General features: G+C 43.4%; 1 protein-coding gene across 1 annotated transcript in view; it reads left to right on the top strand.

The window, feature by feature from the left end:
• MSMB (microseminoprotein beta) overlaps positions 1-20,116 on the top strand; it is a 54,819-nt gene extending 34,703 nt beyond the window's left edge. The window contains exon 4 of the mRNA XM_069612181.1: positions 19,887-20,116. Within this exon, the coding sequence (XP_069468282.1) occupies positions 19,887-20,016 (130 nt within the window). The 3' untranslated portion in view covers positions 20,017-20,116. The remainder of the gene's footprint in view (positions 1-19,886) is intronic.
• The last annotated feature ends 1,832 nt before the right edge of the window (positions 20,117-21,948 follow it).

The following is a 21,948-nucleotide window of genomic DNA, read 5'->3' as shown; positions in this document are numbered from 1 at the left end:
ATTAAACAGGTAACCTAATATGCTAAAATGCCTCAAAACGTTATACTAAGCATAATAGGATCAACACCCTTTGATTGTCCACCTCAATCAACCTCATATGTGCCACTCACACACAACCCCTGTCACAACACAAATGTGGAAACCAACTTTAAATGAGACCTAAACGTCCATGTTGCCAACTGGGGCCAACTCTAAAACCAACCTGCAATGCCTCAAAATGGTTACATCTAAAATAAAATGCATCTCCTATTCTAAGTGCAACATCATTCTCACTAATACTTCTCATGGTAATTCACTACTAATGCACAACAGTACTCTTCAGTCACTGCTTGCCACATCGTTGCTCAATCCATTATGACATTTTACTTTTAAATGAAACTCCAAAATTTCTTCTGCAAGCATAAACTAATCATCCCCAAAAACTACTATCATACCCAAACCCAAACAGTAACCATTTTCTCATTGCATGGTCCCCACCTCAGACCAAATCAGCATAGCGTCTATTCTCATTAAAACCTTTAGCCTCCAGGTGCATAAAAGGCACAATTACGCTTACTTGGCATGGAAATTACACTTCCCCTTTTTAAATAATGCTGGCATAGTCACTCAGGAAATGGTGGCACACTTGGGCAGCCTAATAGAACCCTGCCAATGTCTCCTCATGTACCAGGGGGCCTGTTCCTGGCAGACTCCAACAGGCCATCCTTGCCCCAGGCTCCATGGGGCAGGATGCTTCTGACACCCCTGGGTGGCCGCCTGCAACAGCCCTGGTGGCTGACTAAAGCAGTACATGGTGGCTGACTCCAACAGCCCTGGGTGCTTTCCATTTCTCCAGACTCTTGGACAGCCTCTAATGACTCCTGGCCTCAAACAGGGCACTCTCCCTTCTTCCCAGGGGTCTCCTCTGACAGGCTGTCCCTTCCAGCCCTGGGTGATTTCCATTTCTCCAGACTCTTGGACAGCCTCTAATGACTCCTGGCCTCAAAGAGGGCACTCTACCTTCTTCCCAGGGGTCTCCTCTGACAGGCTGTCCCTTGCAGCCCTGGGTGGACTGGCTCAAACAGCCCTGGGTGGTGGGTGCAACCAGTCTATGGGGGCAGTGGGCTCTCCCTCTCTCCTTTCATTTACTTGTCCTCTTGCCTGCACCCCCCGCAGCAGAGTCTCTTCTCCTCTCTCACATGACATCACACAGGTACCTGTATCTCCTTTTGCTTCACTTGGTGTCCACTCCAAGGTCCTCCTTCACCATACCTTGGACCATCCTCGTCGCCAATTGTTATGACTGGCTCTTGGTCATAGGGTTCACTCCAAGGGACACTCAGGATACACAGGCCAGGTACGCATAGTGGTTACTTTATTAAGGTCCTTCTGTTAAAAGGATCAGATGTCATCATAGTTATTAGGAGATAAAGAGGAAAGGGACAGGAGCCCACTGGCTCCCACCACCCAGGCTCACATAATCTAACTGCCTGGGTTAGAACCCATTCAACCCCAAACATTCTAATCTCACACTCCAGATTCACAGCCTACATTCTGATGGTGACATCAATCCTGGCTCAGCACACATGCAAGTATAAGAGCCAACCCTAACACCCCTTCATCAAGGACAGGCAAGAATGGGTCTTATCCTCCATCTGCCTTTTGGAAGCGATCACCTGCCCTAAGTAACAAAGTGATTCTACTCTTGTTATTATTGCATTATTCAACTTCCAAACAAAAGGTTTACTTTTGTTTCCGATTACAGCAAGTCATAATATAGGATTTAGTCAGGTTAATGACAAATTGATTTGCGTTTAGATACGTCTCAACTCCTCATAACGATCTCTGCAATCCCACCGGTGTATAGTCCATAAGGCCGCCTACATAAACTATGTAGCTAACTGTCAAATTAGACCACCTGGGTGAGTAACCCCTCCAGGCCCTGTCCTCCTCCCACAAGCCTGCCAAATATAACTTAAACAGAGTTGGGGCAAGGACACAGCCCTGGTGGACTCCCTTCTCCAAACGGAAACTCATAGACACATCACCAATGGTATTTAGTCAAACCTTAGCAGAGTTTCCAGAGTATAACATCTGAATCATCTGCAATAAACCCCGGTCAATCCTCCAGCTGGCTAATTTCTTCCATAATGAGGCTATATTGACATTGTCAAAAGACACCGATAAATTGATTGCGGCAACATATAAAGAACGCCCAATAATGCCACCAATGCAATGTAGAGATACAGGCAGATAGAGCAAGACCATAGTGGGTTGAACTTTTGCACATTCCCTGCCCATGCCGTAAAGATTTTCGAAGAGCAGTCAATCAATGAAGAAGGGCAATAGCTCAAAGGATCCGCTCTAGAGCCCTTTTTAAACATTGGCATCAGAGTCGCTACTAACCAAGATTCAGGGGAAACGCCAATGACAGCAATGTGTAAAAATAATCGGTATAAAATATCAACCCAAAGTTCTGCATTGTTCTTATGAATACTTTGCATGCCTGTAAAAAAGCATCTAGTTCACAAGTTCACTTACTCAGTTTTTACATGAATGCTCAATAGTTGTGAGCAGGTCTTGTTGGTGCTTCTGACGGGCTTGAGCTGCAGTTGACAGGTGGTGAGCTGACTTGATGGGGTTCCTGCACTGCAGAGTATTTTTACAAATGGCAGACTCGATGGCTCAACAGTATCTTGTATTTTGATGGTGCAAATCAGCATGACTCAATGGGCATCTGGATCATAAGTGGAGATAAGTTTGGTCTAATCGTGTTGGATGACGTAGAGCATGTTAGCTCGGCTGGTTTAATTCACACTCACATGCTATTAAGTTCACATGGGAATTACTAAGGACTTCCTTGGCTGGCTTGAAACCATTTGGTAAAACAGATGGTGTCCGAAAGTTATCAGACACTCCTGTCCCCTGCACACCTTTTCGCTGAAGATCAGCCAATATTTTTGTCAATAATTAGTAAACAATTTGTACAGAAAAAGTGAATCATTGTGACATTCATATATGTAACAAAACCAATTATTTTGGAAAGGTTGGAAATGACACTAGTCAATGATAAGCTCTTTGTCCAAATCTTCTTTTATATTCATAAATTAGCAGCACAGCGCGTTTCGGAAAACAAACTCCCAACCCGCAAACAGACTACCCGCAGCCCCCTCACATCCCCCACCATAATGAAGGCCCCATCCCCACCACTCATTTATTTATTCAATGAAATGTGCTAAAATTCGATGGAAAAAATTCCAAGTTATGGGATTCCAGTGATAGCATTCATTATTTTTGAGCTATACCGTTCATGGTGGCTGAGAATTAAGGTGGCTTTTTATGCAAAATTAGGGCTCTTCCTTAATCTTAGACTGTTTTGGACTAACAAAGACATTGTAATAACGGATATTTCTTGACACTATATCAAGTAATTTGAAATATGTAAACATTTTAATATATTATTTATTTAATAACTATAGGCATAATTCTTGGGTAACCAGGGTCCTTTATTGTGCTTTGATATTGATATTGCCCAGTAATAATCCGGTTCCCATTGGAATCATTCAGGGTCCATTCCTTATGTTTCTGAAGCTTGGGATATGTTCCATAAATTGAAATGGAAGACTGGAGAGTTGAACTGGGACCATTACAGATGAACTGATATTCCCTAGAGGTGAGCTCTGCTAGATCTAATGCAGAAATAATGTGATATGCACATTGACCAATTTGCCTGTCTTACAAGCAAAACATTACTGAGCAGCAGTGGTTCGATCCCCACCCGCCCCCCCGCCCCACCCCTTAGGGGCTAGACTCTGGCATGCATCATGATATAAGACCCAATTGCTTTATGTTTACTCTAGAATCAATGTGAAATGTCCTAGAAGTGAGCTTTGCTAGAATTGCTTTAGAAATATGTCATATTATGGTTAGAAAATCAATATTAAAGAGCGTGTTCATAAGCTTAAGTGCCAAGTTTATTATTCATAGAACAGCCGACACGTGTTTCGACCTATCCGGTCGTTATCAAGGCTGTACATTAGAAAAAATATAGTGCCATAACATAGTAATGAGGTCATGCATACATAAAAAATAAGCAAATAGCATAACATCCAAATGAGAGAGCGACAGAAATATCATTCCACCAGTGGTCGATTGAAGCAAGTGAGGGAAAGCAAAAGTGGCCCGGCCAAAAAAAACCAGAACAAAAAGCACAGTTAGTGAGATCTGATTGACCATCATTAGTAAGGAAATCAGGATTAAAAAATGTGCATGTGGGAAGTTGCAACATACCGTGTGTCCAGGTACAAAAGAAACAGTTTGAAGAATGAGTGGGTGGATGGTAAAACAGGATGGCTACCTGAAAAGATGAAGAAAGCCCTGAGTAAAGCAATACTGTTGACTAATTATGTGATTAGTAAGTGGTAACAATAAACAGACTTACCATCCGGTAGAAGTCGTGTTTTATTAAGTCAAAGTTGGTTTTTGGAGAAAAGGAAGTTTATAGCAAGTATGAGGGCTGTAGCCTGCTTTGTATATAAATGAGCATATTATTTGTAATATATAATACAAAGTAGCGGAGGGAAATGTACCTGTAAAGCAATGATGCTCTCGGTTCTAGAGGTGAGCTTTATTAAAGCTGCTTCATTAATGGACTGATGTGCCCTTGGTTGGTCAGTCAGCGCGTCAGTTACCATCTTGCAGAAATCCTATAATTACATGTCTAAAAATGTAAAAGTTAGTTCAATTGTAAGGAAGTTAAAATATTTCCATTGTTAACATTTTGGAAGTGAATGACTGATGTGATCAAAACAAATAATACATGCAATGGGTAATAATGCAGGCAGAATGCTCCCGCCAATTGCTTTTCAAGCCTATCAGCAAAACAGAAGACAATGGGAGTGGACACATCTGTATCTGGCCGCAGGTAGCAGAAGAACATATTCCAAGAAATGTTCAAGGAAAACAGAAATACCATCTACACGTTTAAGAATATTTCCCCTGCTCCACAATTGGAAATCAGATTTTAAAGACTGTACAGTACAAAGAACCCTTTGACTTTCTAGGTCATATATCTAGAGTTTAGTTGCATTTGTGCAGCCTTTTCTAGATTTAAAAACATTGAAAAGGGCCTTTATTGAACAAGTGGATTCCAGGGATTCAGTGGGCAGTAAGAGCTGAGCTGATGTGGTCTAAGAGTGAGGTGAACATCTTAGAAATGGACTCATGTATTATAAGTTAACTGGAGTTCTCGATTACGTATGAGCAGAGTTGCATTTCATCTGTCATGAAAGGTTTAGAAGTGCTTACATTGGCTTTAGATAGAACCTGTGAACTTGATAAATTAACTGAGGAGCTCTTGGCCTGAAGGGCCTCAGAGGTGGGCTGTGCTCTTAAGCCATGAACTAGGGGGGCTCCGGCAGTACGTTAGGATCTTCGTAACAGACCTGAGCTTCTCCAGATGTGAGAAGAGAAGTTTAAGAGAGAGCAAATTGAAGATCTCCAGAGTGAATAAGTCCTCTTTAGAGAAAGACTGAGTCGATCTAGCAGTGAACAGAACATTTTCCAAGTGATCTGACGTAGGCTGATCTCTTTGGAGGTGAGTGAATGTTCCCATGCTCGAGAAAAAAACTAATTTACATATGGTGTGAGCCGCTTTAGAGGTGAATAGAGTTGCTCTAAAGATTGATCAGCCTATGAAGTGGGCTCAAGTGCTTTGGAGGTCAGTTCGGATTTTGAATTTTGGATTTGGGATTTTTAGAGCTGCTGTAGGTCAGCCAGACTCTTCAGATGTGCACTGCATGTGAGCTGCTTTGGAGGTTGGCTGAACTGTTTCAGAGGTGGTCTGAGACACTTGAAAGGTGAGCGGTGAACAATATTTCCCAAAATGGTGACTTTTAACTGGAAAACAAACAAAAGGGGCCCTGACAAATCAGAACGCAGTGAAACAGCCTGTGACGGAAGCAGGCTACTCGTGTTCTTTGGCCACAACTTCCTATTACATTAGTTTTGTAAGTTGACATAATAGTTGTATCCACCAATTCTTTTGACAAATATGAGACATTCTTTATGCCTAGATGTAAACCATTGGGACTCAAACCCTTGTACAAATATTTTCCTTGTTAGCCATCTCACTACTCCTTCCATTTACCACCTTAAGACTTTCTCTCTATCTCAAAATCTTTTCAATGTTCCTACTTAGCCCAATGACTGCCCCAACACAATGATTTGAATTGCATCATCAAGGTCACGTGCGAGCACAATATATCAACTAATTTCCCATTGCAATTCCTCCAGCATATGCAAAAAGATAATTTATTTTCTTCCAAACCACAGCATATTCATATGTATTCTGGTTTGAGCATCTCTTTTCTTTTACTCTGTCACTCCGTTTCCGGAATGCTCGACTCCTCATGTTCCCTTTGTAAACCCTTACAAAAGGGCTGCATGCACGTGTTCCCACATTTTGAAATGAAAGAATGTGTCAAATGGCACTTCGCTTCCCTTGACTGCCCTGCGAAGAGCAGCTGGGCAGACAAAGCCAAAAGAAGGTGCACATTTAAAAATATGTAGTTCTGATGTGTTCCATCTACTTTCAAAACAATTGGCAGCAAGGCAAAAAGTTATTGAGCAGTTTCACAAAGTTATAATTAAAAAGTTAGAAAATGTATTTCAAAGGTTAAAGAAGTTGGATTTATAAAGAAATAGTTCAAACAGTGGGCCTCAATCCGACGATGCTGGTATACCGGCATCTGGTACTTACCTTTACCGGCACCCAGTCCGGCGACATTGCCGCCGGATTACGGGTGCTGGCAGTACAATGTAAATCACCATTCATGGAGTCCTATAGGACTCCATGAGGGGATTCTCCGTCATTAGTGCCACCAGCAATGCCGGTGGTCGGTAACAAGGGCTTCTTTGACCAGTAGGGCGGCTGACTTACCTCCAGCATTTCGCTGGAGGTAACCCCGGTGCCCCACTGGCAATCCCCTAGTCGGGCGGTCCGATAAAGTGCCGGTATCCACTGATACTGTTTTTATACACAGCAAACCTCTCATTCCATCTGACATAAATATGCCTTTCAAATTCAAAAGACAGTTACCTATAAGTTTAGCCTTTTCAATGGCCATTAATAAGTCACAGGGTCCTACGCCCCCTTCCTGGAAGCGATCAGTGGTAATTTCCGATATTTAAGAAGGGGGACAGAAGTGACCCAATGAATTACTGACCAATATTGACCTTTCAGATTTTCTAGAACAGCGTATGTCATGCCGGGAATGTCTAGTATCTTTACATTTCTCAAAATAAACTGAAGGCGATTTGCTCGAGTCATGATTAAGGGGTTAGTTCTTATGAGATTCGAAAAATATTGTTGGAGCCGGATCCCCAAAAAGCCCACTGGAAGGGGTACCCACGGTAGTATGGTGAGTTGAAACCCTTTCACAATGAACATCTACCAGACTTTACGGTTATTTCACCCATTAGCGATCGTACAAAATGTAATATTTGTTGGATTCTAAAGAGAGAAGAGCCAGGTTTGCAATGACTGGGATTTATTGCAAATAAAGTGGACACCCCATGATGCTAATAAGACTGAAATAAACTGCGAGTGAGCTAGTTTAAATCAACTTCTGTAACAAAGGATAGCCTAAATAAAACCCTCTTCAGAAAACAATTCCAATGGTTTCTTAAGTGTGCTCTGGTCATCTGTGGTCATAATTTTACAACAAAGGAATTTGAAAAGCTTGTCACAGCTTTAAGTGCTGGAGTAGCTGCTGGTGTTATCCACTTTGCTGGCGCAAGCAGCAAACATTGCAACCACTCATTGATTACAGAACTGTAATAATGGTATTTCTTATTACAGGTCAGTTGTGATGTCACAAGTAGTCAACAATATGAACATTATTTGTAGGCTTTTATATGAGTATTGCTGGCTTGCAGGTATTATAATCAAACAAGCGGTACCAGCCAGCATTGCACGGGTCTGTAGCTGACATGCACGTGGGTGTCTGCTATAGCCTTGTGTATGTTTCATTGTGTCATAACTTCCTATTTTTGAAAAATCGCCAATCTCCTGAAATTGCCTATACTGATAGCACAGGGCCGGACCCCGCTCCACCTCTGTTCAGGGCAAATGGGTGGGGATGGTCAAATTTCACTATCACCAGTAAACCCCAGACTGGTACGCCAACCTTGTATCCTAACTTTCTATTTTTTGGAAAAGTCACAAATCGGCAATCTCCCAAAATCGCCTATACTGATAGCACAGGGCCAGACCCTGGCCTGTGCAGGGCAAATGGGTGGGTTTGGTCAGATTTCACTATCGCCAGTACACCTCAGACTGGTATGCCAACCTTGGGCCAAAATATCAGCCCACCAACTGTTATGGGGCTGGAGCCAACCCTGAACATACAAACAAACTTTCACAAATATGTATATATATATATACAGTAAACCTTCCACAATTACTTTCGCAACAACACTGACTGGGTGCAAAGGTCTTCGGTACCAATACGACCTTCATTTGATTTCATGTTTGGTGACATACTCAAGCTTTGAGCAAAGAGACCTGTACTTTAAGAAAACCCATACAAATTATGGGGTACATTATATGAACGGTTTATCTTGGCTTTGGTACATGGCTTCATCTTGTCTGTGTTGCTGTCTTGTTTGTTATTGTGAAGCAACTACGCATATACGTATGTCATGAATTCTTACATACTGAAGAGGTTTCAGCAGTATCTAGGACAGAGTACTGGAAGTCACCTAGAAATGTATTACTACAGTATCTTGTTTTGGGGACAGCGTAAGGCCAGTACTTTGCAGGTGCTGCCAATATTTGTATCCACATTTTCCAATGAGCGTTTTACGTCCCAGGAGACCTCCTGTTGTCTTTCAGGTTCTCTGCTGGGTGGTAATTTAGGTAAGTACAACAAAGGACAACCCTCGATGAGAGCAGTTAGCAAATGTTTGTCCTTTGTAATTCCGGGAGCGTCTGATTTTCTATGACCAGCCACCAGCGGAGGCTTCTAGCCAATTTGATCATTTATTTATAGTTTTATGATTTTTGTAGTGTGCCAACTTATTGCATACACTGTCATCGTACAGCTCTCGGAAACTTTGATTAGTTGCAGATGAGTTGGCGATCCACCACACTGTGCAGCGTGAGGATTGCATAGTTTCAGAGGTTGTCCATTTAATTTTTGGGGTGATGTTTTTTTGTAGCTTTATAATCACTGTTAGATGTGGTCAAGTCCTTTGTAGTGGGGGCCTCCCATCAATGACCTGCTGAACTTTAAGAGATTCATTGAAAAGGGACATATTTGGGACTTTGGTGAAGGGCAGCAGGCTGGATTGATTCCCCCAGCCTGCTGTCAGTGTGTCAGGAGTTAGTACCACTTTGATGTTGTTTCCCCATTATAATTATGGTTGGATCTAATATGTATAACTTGATTAGCACTGCCAAATCTGGCAATGCTGCAACTACCGGAAGTGAGTGGTGGTTTTTCGGGGCTGGCAAAATATGGTGAGTTCAGAAACAGTCTCACTGCATGATTATGGATACTTTGAAGTTTTTTAATCGCTTTTTGGGAGCAAAAGCATAGATGCCAATACAGTAGTTTCGTTTTGGGAGAAGAAGGGATATCCAAAGCTTGCTCTGCTGCAGCTGTAGGATCCTTCTCAGCAGCATGGTCTAGAATTGTGGGGTCTTTGTGACCGCTGGGATCCAGTGTGAGAAGGAGAGGTCTGGTTCAAACCACACTCCCCAGATTGTTCTGCACCATCATCTCCTGCGTACCCGAGCCCTGAAAACTCTGACTTGCCAAAGTAGGAAAATGACCATGGCAGTGTTCTGCCACACTCTGTGGTGTGATAGGCTGTCAGAAAGACTGAATTATGCACATAAAAAGAGAGGGGGTTGAGGGGTGCTTTGGAAACATCAGCGCAAGTGTTCTATGTGGTTTCATCAAACACACTTACCACATTGTCTTTTAGTTCAACTCTTGTCGGTTGTCCTATTTTTCCTTCTTATAATGATGACGGGATTCCACCATACTTCTCTGTCCCCCGTCTTCCACTCCACCCCAGTCCCCCAACCCCCAAATAAACATATATATCTATGGTGGTGGTATGGCCAAACAGAGTCGAACTGAAAGACACTGGGGTGAGTGTAGTTGGTGAAACCACAGATTGCCCAGAAGAATTAGCCTTCCTTTTTTGTCTGTAAACTCCTAATTTAGGGGAATCATTACAGCTATTTTGTTCCCTCAGCATTGATGAATAATATCTAGTATTTAAGATATAACTGAAATATTTCACCAACAGGTGAAGACCCACCACAAAAACGGCAGTGTACAGCACACATTTTTGTCTCTGCGATTATCCAAAAAGAAAAACCGGGTTTCACTTTCATCTTGAAAATAATCATTATTAGACCTTCAATTTTCAGACGGTGCTGTGTGCCTAGAATACCCAGTTGTGGCCTTTCTGTTTTAAAAACTGTGGCATTAGATGCTTATGTTCAATTGAATATGACCGAGACTGCAACTCCTAGAATGCACCGGGTTATTCAATAGAAAAACAGAACCGGGTGTTTCAGGTGCCGGTGGCATGTAGCCCTCTGGTCCCCATAACTGGGGCAGGAGGATAACAATGTCATTGCAATTTTGTTGCACTTTGTATGATGTCCAATTCTCCGTACGAAAGCCACTATCAAATCATCAATGTGCTTTGGGCACTGGAATAAATAGTTGTCTGCTGCCAAGAACTTTATAACTCACTCGATTTAAGGAGGAATGCTCTGGCAGATGAACATGGGCTCCATGGATAACCTTAGTTTGCCACTGATCTTTAATAGAGCGAGGACTAGGCTCCAAACTCTGGCATCATTTGCTGGCTTAAGCCAGGGAACATGAAATAAAATAATTTCAAATGCACAGAGTGCTTATAACATTTACCCACACAACACAATTAAACATTGGCTATATTCGTTGTGACGAATCCCAAGGTATTGTCACTGTTTTAGATGGGAAAGCATCTGCTCATGAGGCCAGGGTGGTGAGGCCACTACCCGATAGTCACCCTGGGGGAGTGCTCAGTGGGGAGGGAGGACCCCACTGAGGACAGTGACACCAGAGGGAGAATGCAGTAGCCCCTCAACCCTCCCACCTTTTCCCAAACCACTTCTCTGTACCCTTCATCAAGTACCACAATGTACTTTTGTCATGCTGTTCCAGTAAAATCCACTAAAGAAAAGGACACTCACATAGAAACGAATGGCAGTACTGTGCCGAGGAAGAGTATGCGAGCAATGAGGATTACCCACAGGAACAACGGCATACGATCTAGTCCTTGCCCTAATGTAATTGTCTGCCTTTCATTTAAAGATCAGACGGGAAGGCAAGGATGGGGTCTTGGATCCCAGCCTGGTACCAACCGAGCACTTTGCCACACAGAGGAAGCAACCGACGGAGCACAGAGGAGAAGCAGATCTGCGGGAGACCGACAACGCAAGAGGTGTAGCTGGAAGGAGGATAATTACCTGCCGGTAGGGGGGCTGTTCTGAAGACGCTGTCCCAGAGGCAACTTGCTGCAACGGCACGTGAAAGACTGCAGAAGGCTCTGCTTAGTCGGAGAAGCATTCCGACACCTGGGAGACCCATGAACAACTGGAGCGACAAGGCAAAGGCCTGACAGGTACACGTGTGGCCAGTCGGAAGGTTGGGGGAACTCAGAGGGCACAGGGAAAGCAACCATAAGGAAGAAAGGAATAATAACCAGGGCAGAGGGTCCCAGAAGAGAGGGCCTGGGACCCGGTGCAGACAACCATCCCACACACAGGAATAGGGGAAAATACAAACTTTGGAAATGGGAACAATATTCACAGACCTTTGCAGGAGAGTGAACCAGGGCTGTGGAGTGAAGACAGAGTGAGGAGAGATACCATTGTAATCAATTCAGTGAAGGAGGTCTTGGACCTGTGGAGAAAAGGCAATCCCCAATAGCACCAGCGTTACAAAAAACAGTGACAGACACAGACCCTGGCAGGGGAGTAAACCAGGGCTATGGAATAGAGAGAGATTAGAGCAAAGAAACAATGAGAGTGAATAAGTAAAAGAGATTGAAAAACCAGAATGGGGAAGTGTTCCCCAAACGATACTGCAGCAGGATACAAACTTTGTATGAAACAGTGAAACCCAGAGACGTTGGCAAGAGAATGAACCAAGGCTTTGTGTAAAGGACCTGGTGTGATGTTTAGGTTCTGGGACCCATAACACGTGAAGTATAAGTGCAATACAGCTTGGGAGAAAGAGCCAGGCTGTTTTACCTTGTCGCAGGTCTGCTAATAAAGAATCAAATTGGTGGAATACCGAAAGGCTGTGGAGTAAGGGGAATCAACCCCGAGCCTTGTGGAACTTATAGTTATCTTTTTGGTACCCTTATTGAACTTTCTTTTGGAACTTTTATTTTGAACATAAGATTGGGCTGCAGGTCAACAGATTTACCCTTTCACCTTTTCCTAAGTTTAGCATGTGAGGGATAGGATAGGTTTTGGACACAGAACGGTGGGTTATAATTTGGACATCCTGACACTGACAGTACCCTTAGTTTTGTTGAGGCAGGGAAACCCCTCATAGAGATAGGGCTAGTTAGGGCTTTCTCCAACCTGTCTTATTTTGTCTTGAATAAAAGTTGTATCAATCAATATGCCACCTTTGTGTCCGTCGCTTACTCCTAGGACCCTTGCAACATCTACAGTGAGATTCAGGAGAGTCGCTAAAACCACCAGTCATCTGCATAGCCTTCACTTAGATCTATATAGACCTAGCCAGATGTGGGAGATGAAGACGTCCTCAGTTGCTTTTGTTAACTGCTTTCATAAGCTGCATTGAGGGCCTTAGAGTCTTCAACATAATTGCCTATGAGTGGGAAGAGAACCTGGGTATCATTGGCGTGGTTGGTGTGGGCTATGCCAATGGAATTCAGGATGTCAAAGAAGGGTCTGGTGAATATGTTACATAGAGTTGTGGAGATTTTATTTATTTATATTTATTGTATGCTTGTTAGGCACTTACACATCAAGTAAATTATGTTTCAAAGCACCCACAGGGCAACAGGGAGGGGACATGGGAATAGGACACATTACAATACATACAAAAATACATAAAATAAGAAATACAGATGAGGGGATGTAAGGACGAACACACTATGCCTTGTGAACATTCAGAACGTTCAAGTGCAGAAGGGAGGGGGCAGTGGGGGTAAGTGCTGGGGCGCCCGTGCTCGACGTTGAGAAACAGATGAAGTGCAAGGTATGGTAAAGTGCGAGCCTCCAGGATGGAGTGTGTGCCAAGGCAAGTGCTGTGGATAGACAGAAGCTGGGGGTGATTCGGCGTGGCGGGTCAGGGGCCCGAAGATGCATAAGGGCCGTAGACATCAATCAAAGCAACTGTGAGAATTAACAGAGGAGAGAAGGTGGGAAGGAGGAGGTAAAGAGGAAAGTTTGGAGCAGTTTATGGAATTTAAGAAAGTCCTTCTGAAGAAACAGAGGGAGGGGGAGGCTGTTCCATAGAAGGGCACCTGCTGAGGAAAGCGATCAGCCTCCTGCCCTCTGTTTAGCTAAACACTTTACACACAAAGAGTTGGTGCCAGAGGAACGAAGAGGTCTAGTGGGAGAATATTTAGTAAGAAAGAGTCGAATATAGTGTGGACCCTGGCCCCAGACAGCCTTGCGGATGATACAGATGGATTTAAATTTTATCTGTGATGCAACCAGAAGCCAGTGAAGACTTTTTAGGGCAGGAGAGATGTGGTCTCTGGGCTTGAGGCCAAGGATACATCTTGCTGCCCTATTCTGGATTAGCTGGAGGGGACGCAGGGTGGAAGAAGGTAGATTCAGGAGGAGGCTATTGCAATAGTTAAGCCTAGAGAGAACCAGGACTCAGTTAACATTGCGCTTCTGGGGGAAAGTGGGAAAAGGTAGAATTCCTTTGAGAAAGAAGAGCTGCAAGTGGGACCTCTTGGCAATGTCCTGCATGTGAGGGAGGAAAATGACTCCAAGATTTCCGGTGTCAGTAGACAGAGAAAGGGGAGAGCCCATGGAGGAAGGCCAGAGTGAAGGGAAGAAGGCGGGAGCAGGGGACCCAATGGGAAGGATCTGAGTTTTGCTGGCATTGAGGCAGAGACTATCGGAAGTGCACCAGGTCTGGATGGCAGGTAGGCAGTCAGGGAAGATGGAAGGTGCAAGAGGGTCAGCAGGAAGTTTGAAAAAGAGTTGTGTGTCATCTACATAGCACTGGAAGTTGGGGGAGAAGGAGGAGATGAGTAGTGTCAGCTGAGTAAGATAGATGTTAAAGAACCAAGGGGAGAGAATAGAACCCTGGGGGACACCACAGGTTGAGAAGGAAGTAGGATAGGAGAAGGTGTCAGGATGATTTGGGAAGAGTAGTCAGTTAGGAAGGAGTTCAGCCAGTCCTGTGCCCATTCCGAGATACCAATGGTATTGTGGAGCCTTTGTATGAGGATGGAGTGGTTGACCCTGTCAAAGGTAGAGAGAAAATCAAGTAGGATGAGGACAGCTGGGGAGTTTGAATTTAGAGATGTGAGCAGTTCTTTACGGGTGCTCAGAAGAGCAGTTTCCGTTCCTCTGTATGCTCAGAATCCAGATTGATTTCTCTGGAGACCACCAACAAGTTCAGTGTGAGAGTTGATTTGGGGCAAGGGCAACTTCTCAAGCAGTCTAATAATGGAGATGGTCAGGAAAGGAAAGAATGCAAATTTGCATCGATAGTTGGTTTAATTCACCAAACTGTCAGCCGACACATGTTTCGACCTGGGTTGTTTTCAAGGCAGGCTTTCCAATCTATGTGGTACTAGCCAGATATGGCATTGTGATTTGAAAGGAATTGTTCCGTAACAATGAATTTCTGATATTTAATACGTGATGGTTTTCACCTAAAGCAGTATCAAATGTTGGTGCCCTAATTCAATTTAATGAGTGTGGGAATTCATTTGTGAGATGTTATTATGGTCCGTGGCTCAATCCATAAGGTAACATCAGGTGCTACACAGTAACCTGAATTAAAGTGAAAAGTACGAAGTCATGAGCTGTATCACTGCTGAGGCCAATTCTTTCCTTTTTTGATCCATTATTCCATAAACTCACTTTATCAACTTAACAAATAGGTGTTAGGGAGAATTCTCATAAAAGGTTAATTTCCCTTACCTACTAAGTCCCTCAGCAGCTTTGCTGGATGTCTTGGATTATTTCTTTCACCTGGTGAGAGTGTGAGCCTTTTTTCCCACTCTTACATGTGTTTTGCTATGTGTATTTTTACTTTTTGTGTGATCTTGGGCACTGGAGCCTCACCTACTGCATGGCACCATATTCTTCCATGTGTGTTACACAGCACCTTCAGTGCTGTGACACAGGGTTGTCTTTTAGACTTCCCAACGACTCCATTTTCTGGGGCTGACTACTGTACCCCAGAAAAGATAAAGTTGCCATTAACTTTATTTTGTCACTTTTATCACAGACCCAGTACACCCCATCTTGCATGGAGTATTGGAAAGGGTGAAATCTTATCCCTATTTGTCTGTGCCTCTTGGAGCATTGTTTCACTCCCTTTACATCAAGACTTGGCTGGTGGCAGTGGTATCTACCCTACCGCGGTTATCTTAAATAACCATGGTATTGTTTTAGGCTATCATATTAGCCTCAAACATAAACCCGCTTAACCAAATATATTTTATTATGGTTCCGGGTGGGTTTATTCACCATTTCTTTTTGTAAATGTCTTTCTCGTGTTTTACTCTGCGCGCCAAACCAGGTTTGGTCCCTTTGTTCATCGCCTTTTCGCGGGCTTCCACACAGAAGCCCTCCTTTAGGCACCTGAGAGTCTGGGTTTGCAGGATGTGAGGGGGGTATTTTAGGCCCCCTGCCATGGATTCCCTTGGTAACCCATGTCGCACTCCTGTCTGATTGGCTGGGTGACTGTCCTTGTCATCACAGCCACCCTGCTATGTGATTGACAGCCAGGCTGTATGAATGGGGGAAAACTGCATAGAAAGCAGGTCCCTGGGAGTGGAAGAGCAGAGTCGCCATTGGAACGAAAGAACCAACGAGGAACTGATGGAAGAGGACCCCTACAACGACTAAACTGCCCGGTGAAGCCCTGCTGAAGTTCAGAATCTTCAGAATCCGACGACAGAGAAGATCCTCCAGGAAATGTCTTCCCTTGAGCTGGTGGGACCAACCAGTTCGGCCAAACTGCAAGCCAGGACCCCTTGTCTGGTCGAATTCGCTGTACAGAGCTACAGTGGGCCGGATAGCCAGGAAGGTCAGACCCTGCTTGGGTTTTAAGGGGCACACCTTTTATTTGTTGCTTTGCTCTGCTGCTGGTTTCTTCCCTGGGTAGTGCAGGGCCCTCCAGTCTTCCTACTTTTGATCAGTCCGGCAGTCGCTTCAGGAACCGTCAGCCTACAGGAACTACCAGGAACGTCTTCCTCAGCTACAGCTCCCTCTCCGTTTTAAGGTACTGTGTAAATCTGGTTGTTCGTATCGTTCAGCCGCAGTGAAAGTGTTTGAAATCTTTCTCCAATATGAGGGCTTGTCCTTCTCTTCTCTTTGAACTACCTTTTCTACCAACAAACCTCATCTGGAAACCATGCCACAAACTTTACCGCGAACTACCTTGAACTGTATTATCTTGAGAAAAATATTTTTGACCCTAAGCCTTTTCTATCTGATTTTATCATTGTAGTCTCTCTTGTTCGATTGCCCTGAGTTCTTACCTGTTGGTGTGATTCAATTTCAGTTAACTTTGTCTTTCCCTCCCTTTTTAATTGCTGGAGTGCCATTTTGCTCCCACTTCATTTGGTGAGCTTAACTTGTCTGGAATGTATTGGGAGTTGTGTGGTGTATTAAGAGTGTGATTTTTAAACTGCTTAGAATAGTGAAATGTTATACAACTGAAGAGTGAAATAAATGCATGTTCTTTTACTTGAAAACCTTGAGTCAGTGTTTGCCTGAATCATAGTAATTGCTGTTCTTTGTGTAACTATTTGTTACTGCTCACTTACTCTTGAGATAAGTCTGGCTGCTCAGCCACTGCTACCACTTTAACTGTGTAGTACAGGCTTGTACCAAAGGTGAAAGTGTACTGTCATTTGTAGTCTTAATTGTGTGTGGTGTTCCGAAAGGGTACTGCATATAATTCTGCCTAACAATAGGCAGCGCGCGATACACCCATTCTAAAAATCTTATTCAACTTCTCAAGCCGTTTCCCCAGGAAGGGGGTGATGGAAATAGGGCGGTAGTTGGCTGCACAGGTATGATCTGCTGATGGTTTTTTTTTAATAGGGGGCCCACAAGGGAGTGCTTGTGGGAGGAGGGGAAGGCCCCAGTGTAAAAAGAGTGGTTGCAGAGATCAGCGAGTGAGGGGGGCAAGAGAGCCAATGTTGTCCTTGATGGTTATGGATGAGCAAGGGGAGACCTGTTTGGACAAGACCTTCGTGCAAAGGACAACTCTGGTGACTTATTCAGGTGTGACAAGAGAGAAGTAGGAAGGAGGAGGGCGAGGGGTCCAGGGAGGCAAGAAGGTGTCGGATGGGTTGGGAGGGTGTGTCCAACGCTGTTCAGGATTTCCTGAGTTTTGTGGTGAAGTGAGTGGCTAGAGCGTTGCAGAGGGCCTGGGAAGAAAGAGGGGAGGAAGAGCCTGCGGAAGGGTCGGCTAATTCCCTGCAGATTTTGAATAGTTCAGCCATGTAGTTGGATGTACCAGATACCTGTGCCTGAATGTGGGCCCTTTTCTTGGCACACATGGAGAGTCTGTATTTCCTTTGGAGCAGGCAGCAGGCCAGTTTTTCAGAGCGTTAGCCTGATGTTTGCTGCTTTCGTTCCGCTGCTCTGCACTTTCGTTTCAGGGCTGCAAGTTCAGAGTTATGCCAGGTTTTACGCTTACAGGCTGGTTTCAGGCCGATCCTAATTCTGATGCTGCATGTAATACCATGCCTACACACTGGAGCAATCTGTGGCATGACATAAAGTGATGCGATAGCACATAGCATGACACAATATTATTTTATTCTTCTTTATTGAGCAGCTTGTCTTTAGCATACATAATTCATCATACATGTTTCACGTTTATCAAATCCACGGACCGAGGATTATCCATTAAAAAGTTGACTGATACATTTAAAAACAATAATCACAGGCCATAGCTTCAGGACAACTGTACAATGAAATCTGTATATGGTCAAACTTTGTTCAGTTGTCCAATCAAGTAGTTTCTGTGGAACCACGCTCGGTAGATACATCTTGCCACAAAGTATGTAGCATTTACAGTTCTAGGTGATTGGCATAGTTTTAGGGCTTCTGTGACTACATTTACATAAGCCTTCTTGAGCAATGGCAACAAATACATTCTTCAAGCCTTTATATTTCTCACAGAATAACAACAAATGCCCTCTCGTCTCAGAGCATGCATCACACATTGGGCACGTTGCAGAAGTATGGTCTTTCCAGCCTTTGGTACATTTTGCAAGCTTGAGGGTACCAGTCCTGAATTCCATAAATAGCATCCAAGCGTAGGTTGGTGATATTAAATCAAGGTGTTGCTCAATTTTCACAGTCAAGTAATTCAGTGCTACTTTCAAGTGTAGGCACGAACATACAAGATGTTCATACATAGCCCGCCGTCAGGCAGCTTCACCTCCTTTTTAACACAGCTTCTTAAATTCTGTGGGTTCTGCCAAAGTTCTCTCAGGCCCAGTACACATAGCTGCTGCCTTATATGTTTGGTCCCTGGCAGCGAATTCCCTCCTGGAAAGCTAAGTAAATTGGTATTTTCTCACATCTGGTGTCATCCAGATTCTTGCCCAATATAATACAGGTTTCCAGGCTATCAGGGAGACAAAGGTTTGTAGACCCCATTCCAAAAATAAAGGAGCATTGGGAAAACTCCTTTGTAGCCTGAACATCCTTTTCAAAAACATGTTCTCCAGAATCCTCAGAATCTGGCAATTGATATATTCCCACAGTTCAGGTTCAAATAGAGCGGCAGAGGCAGTCTGTAGTCTAAACATGATAATGGCAAGAGATAAGGCTCCCTCAGCATGCTCCACAAAAAACGTTCTCAACCACCACTATTTTTTTCGAAAACAATACAGGACTTTTTGGACTGAGCAGACCATGCGTCAGTATCGATTAACCTTTCACCTAGGTAGTGATAGTGGTCCACTTGTTCAAAGTTGGTTCCATCTACAACCAAGATTCAAATGGTCTAAAGACCAGTATTTTTGTCTTGTTCTTGTTCGGGGTCAGGCCCAGTTGATAACATTTGGAGGTGAAACATTCCAGGCATCCCCTGATCCCCATTGAGGATGTTGCTAGCAGCACAGCATCATCAGCATAAAATAATGACAGAATGATGTGAGTGCCGAGCTTTGGGGTATCAAGCCTGCACCTGGAATATTCAGCCACCAGTTTCAAAATGACTGTTGATATAAAGGCAAAACAGGAGTGGAGCAAGAACACAGCCTTGCGGCATGCCCCTGTCGGCCCTGAACTGATCCGTGATTTCTCCAGTGAGACCCCACCTCACCACCGCTGTGTTAACAATATTTCGTAGTGTGATCTGGGTCCAAGATTGAATATGACCACATTTAAACACTGCTCAACTAATTATTATTGGTCTGATTTAGACTGATCAATGCTGCAATGTTGCGAAAGGCGGAATGTCAAATGAAGGGGTTTTGAAAATTCTTGGGGTGGATGAATCGTCTAAATTGAAAACACAAAACACGCAAATCCCTTTAAGAACCAAGATCAGTAGGTGTAAGCAGGCAAATAAAATTGTGATACTATGACTTGCGTGCATTTTCTTAAACATGATCTTTCTGCATTGCAGCGCTGCCATTCCAGTTGACTACGATGAGGAGGCGTGCATTCGACTGTTGGATAAAATCAACTGCAAATACACAGTTGTGAAAAAGGACAACCATGATGAAGAGTGTGAATATCGTGGCATGGTTCTGTAACACAGCTGAAGTGCTTGGAAATGTTAATCCATGGGACATCCTGTGTAAAATCAAAATATAGCGCCTGGTTCAAGCAAGAATAAAGTATATTGGAAATATACTCGCTTGTAGATGGATGTCTGTGATACAATGCATATAGACCTGTGTAAAGATACATCTTGTCAAAAAACAGGCTTGCGAAAATAGAGTTAATACATTTTAGATACAACTCAGCTGTACATCAATGGATCTCAATTATTGCTGAGATTATATGGTTAATGTATGGGCAAATAGCTAATGTTGTTTAATGGCCATCACACTTATTAATCTACTTTTAAATGCACAGATTCCATCCTTCAGCCACTTCAGAGCACTTTGGAGATAAAGGATGGGGTCCTGACGAGCATGTCAGGTCCTTGGGATTGTGGTGGTTCAGCAGTGACTCAATAGGAGACAGAAGGAGCTTTGCTTCTGCAATCAGTCCTTGTTGAAAGACAGGGTGTTGCTTGGGGATTACTTTGGACCTCATTCTCGTCTTGGCAAATGCAGAGTTCTGGCAGGTCTATGTCTCAATGGCTTCAATGTTGTTAAATCAACCTCTGTTCAGTCAATTTAATTTTGGTTGCATCTTTTTTGGCGACCATGTTCGACCGCCCCCATTTTGTCTTTTATGGGGGGGGTTCCACCTGTATCCCTGTATGCCCCCCCACTCCCTTCCCTTTCCACGCACACTCTTTACTATCTCCTAATCCAAACATATATTTATAATTTGTCATACAACAAACGTTAGTCCTAATAATTTGCGCTCACCCATGAAATGTGTGCAAAACATATTTAATCACTTCAATACAAATATAAATAAGGTTGTTAAATATGTCGCAGGACTATTGCTCCTGTTAATCATAGGTTAGAAAATGCCTATTCTAGCCGACACGTGTTTCGACCTAAGTCCTTATCAAGGCACAAGTAGGCATACTTCTCAATATACAAGTTACACAGAACTTGAATCATTTGCAAGGTATTTTGTGATAATCAATATGAATTTATGCTGACTAGCTAGTTACTTAGTTCTATCAAAAGTATCACCCTCATAATTGCCAAGGATTACTCCTTGGTTAACTTAGAATTCTTGCTAGTTTACGTTGGTCAAATCACTGCCTCTTAATATCATTAGTGCCACCCATTAAGGTCATTTGATGTTGTATCCTATCTGGAATGTTTCCCTTGTTGTTTCTTTAGGCACCAAATTAATGGATGTCCTTTTTAGGGTGCAGCACAGAGAAAGGTTCAGTCTCAAAAGTGGTCTAAAGAGGCAAGGCTGTGAAGGAAGACAGAAGGATAGAGTGGTTTTCTTTGTATTCCTGACTATTTCATGCCTATTTTAAGACTAGTTAGCACTGATGTACCGCTTATCTAAAAGGGACAGCATAAGGAAATTAAAGAGTTACTGTCAATTGTTCATGTACATCAGTGCTACCTAGTCTTAGACATAGAATAGGCAGGAATAGAAAGAAAATCGCTCTATCCTTCTGTCTTCCTTCACAGCCTTGCCTCCTTAGACCACTTTTGAGACTGAACTTATCTCGGTGCTGTAGTCAAATTTGATACAGATGTGTTTTGTCCTGTTTTTGTGTTAAAACTACTGTGAAATTAGGGCATCTCCCTGTTAACTTGAAACCCAATGCCCTCCAGTCTTTTGTGGATACAGTCCTTTTTGGGCTCTTCAGCTGTGCTCGGCAGCCTGCATTATATATCTAATTTGGTCACCACTTTTTGATCGTGGCAACCAGATATACATATATGACCCCTATTTACATCAAACATGGAGGTAGCTTACACGTATTTAGGAAAAGGACTTATGACTAAAATACAGAACGGTGGACGTGAAGAAATAGAGTGTACATCAAGGGTGGACGTTAGGAAAAGACAAAAAAGTATAAATAATCCCAAGAA

The sequence above is a fragment of the Ambystoma mexicanum genome, chromosome 8 (genome assembly GCF_040938575.1).
Source record: "Ambystoma mexicanum isolate Mex_15411 chromosome 8, UKY_AmexF1_1, whole genome shotgun sequence".
NCBI classification, from domain to species: domain Eukaryota; kingdom Metazoa; phylum Chordata; class Amphibia; order Caudata; family Ambystomatidae; genus Ambystoma; species Ambystoma mexicanum.
This window is presented reverse-complemented; position numbering and strand designations above follow the sequence as displayed.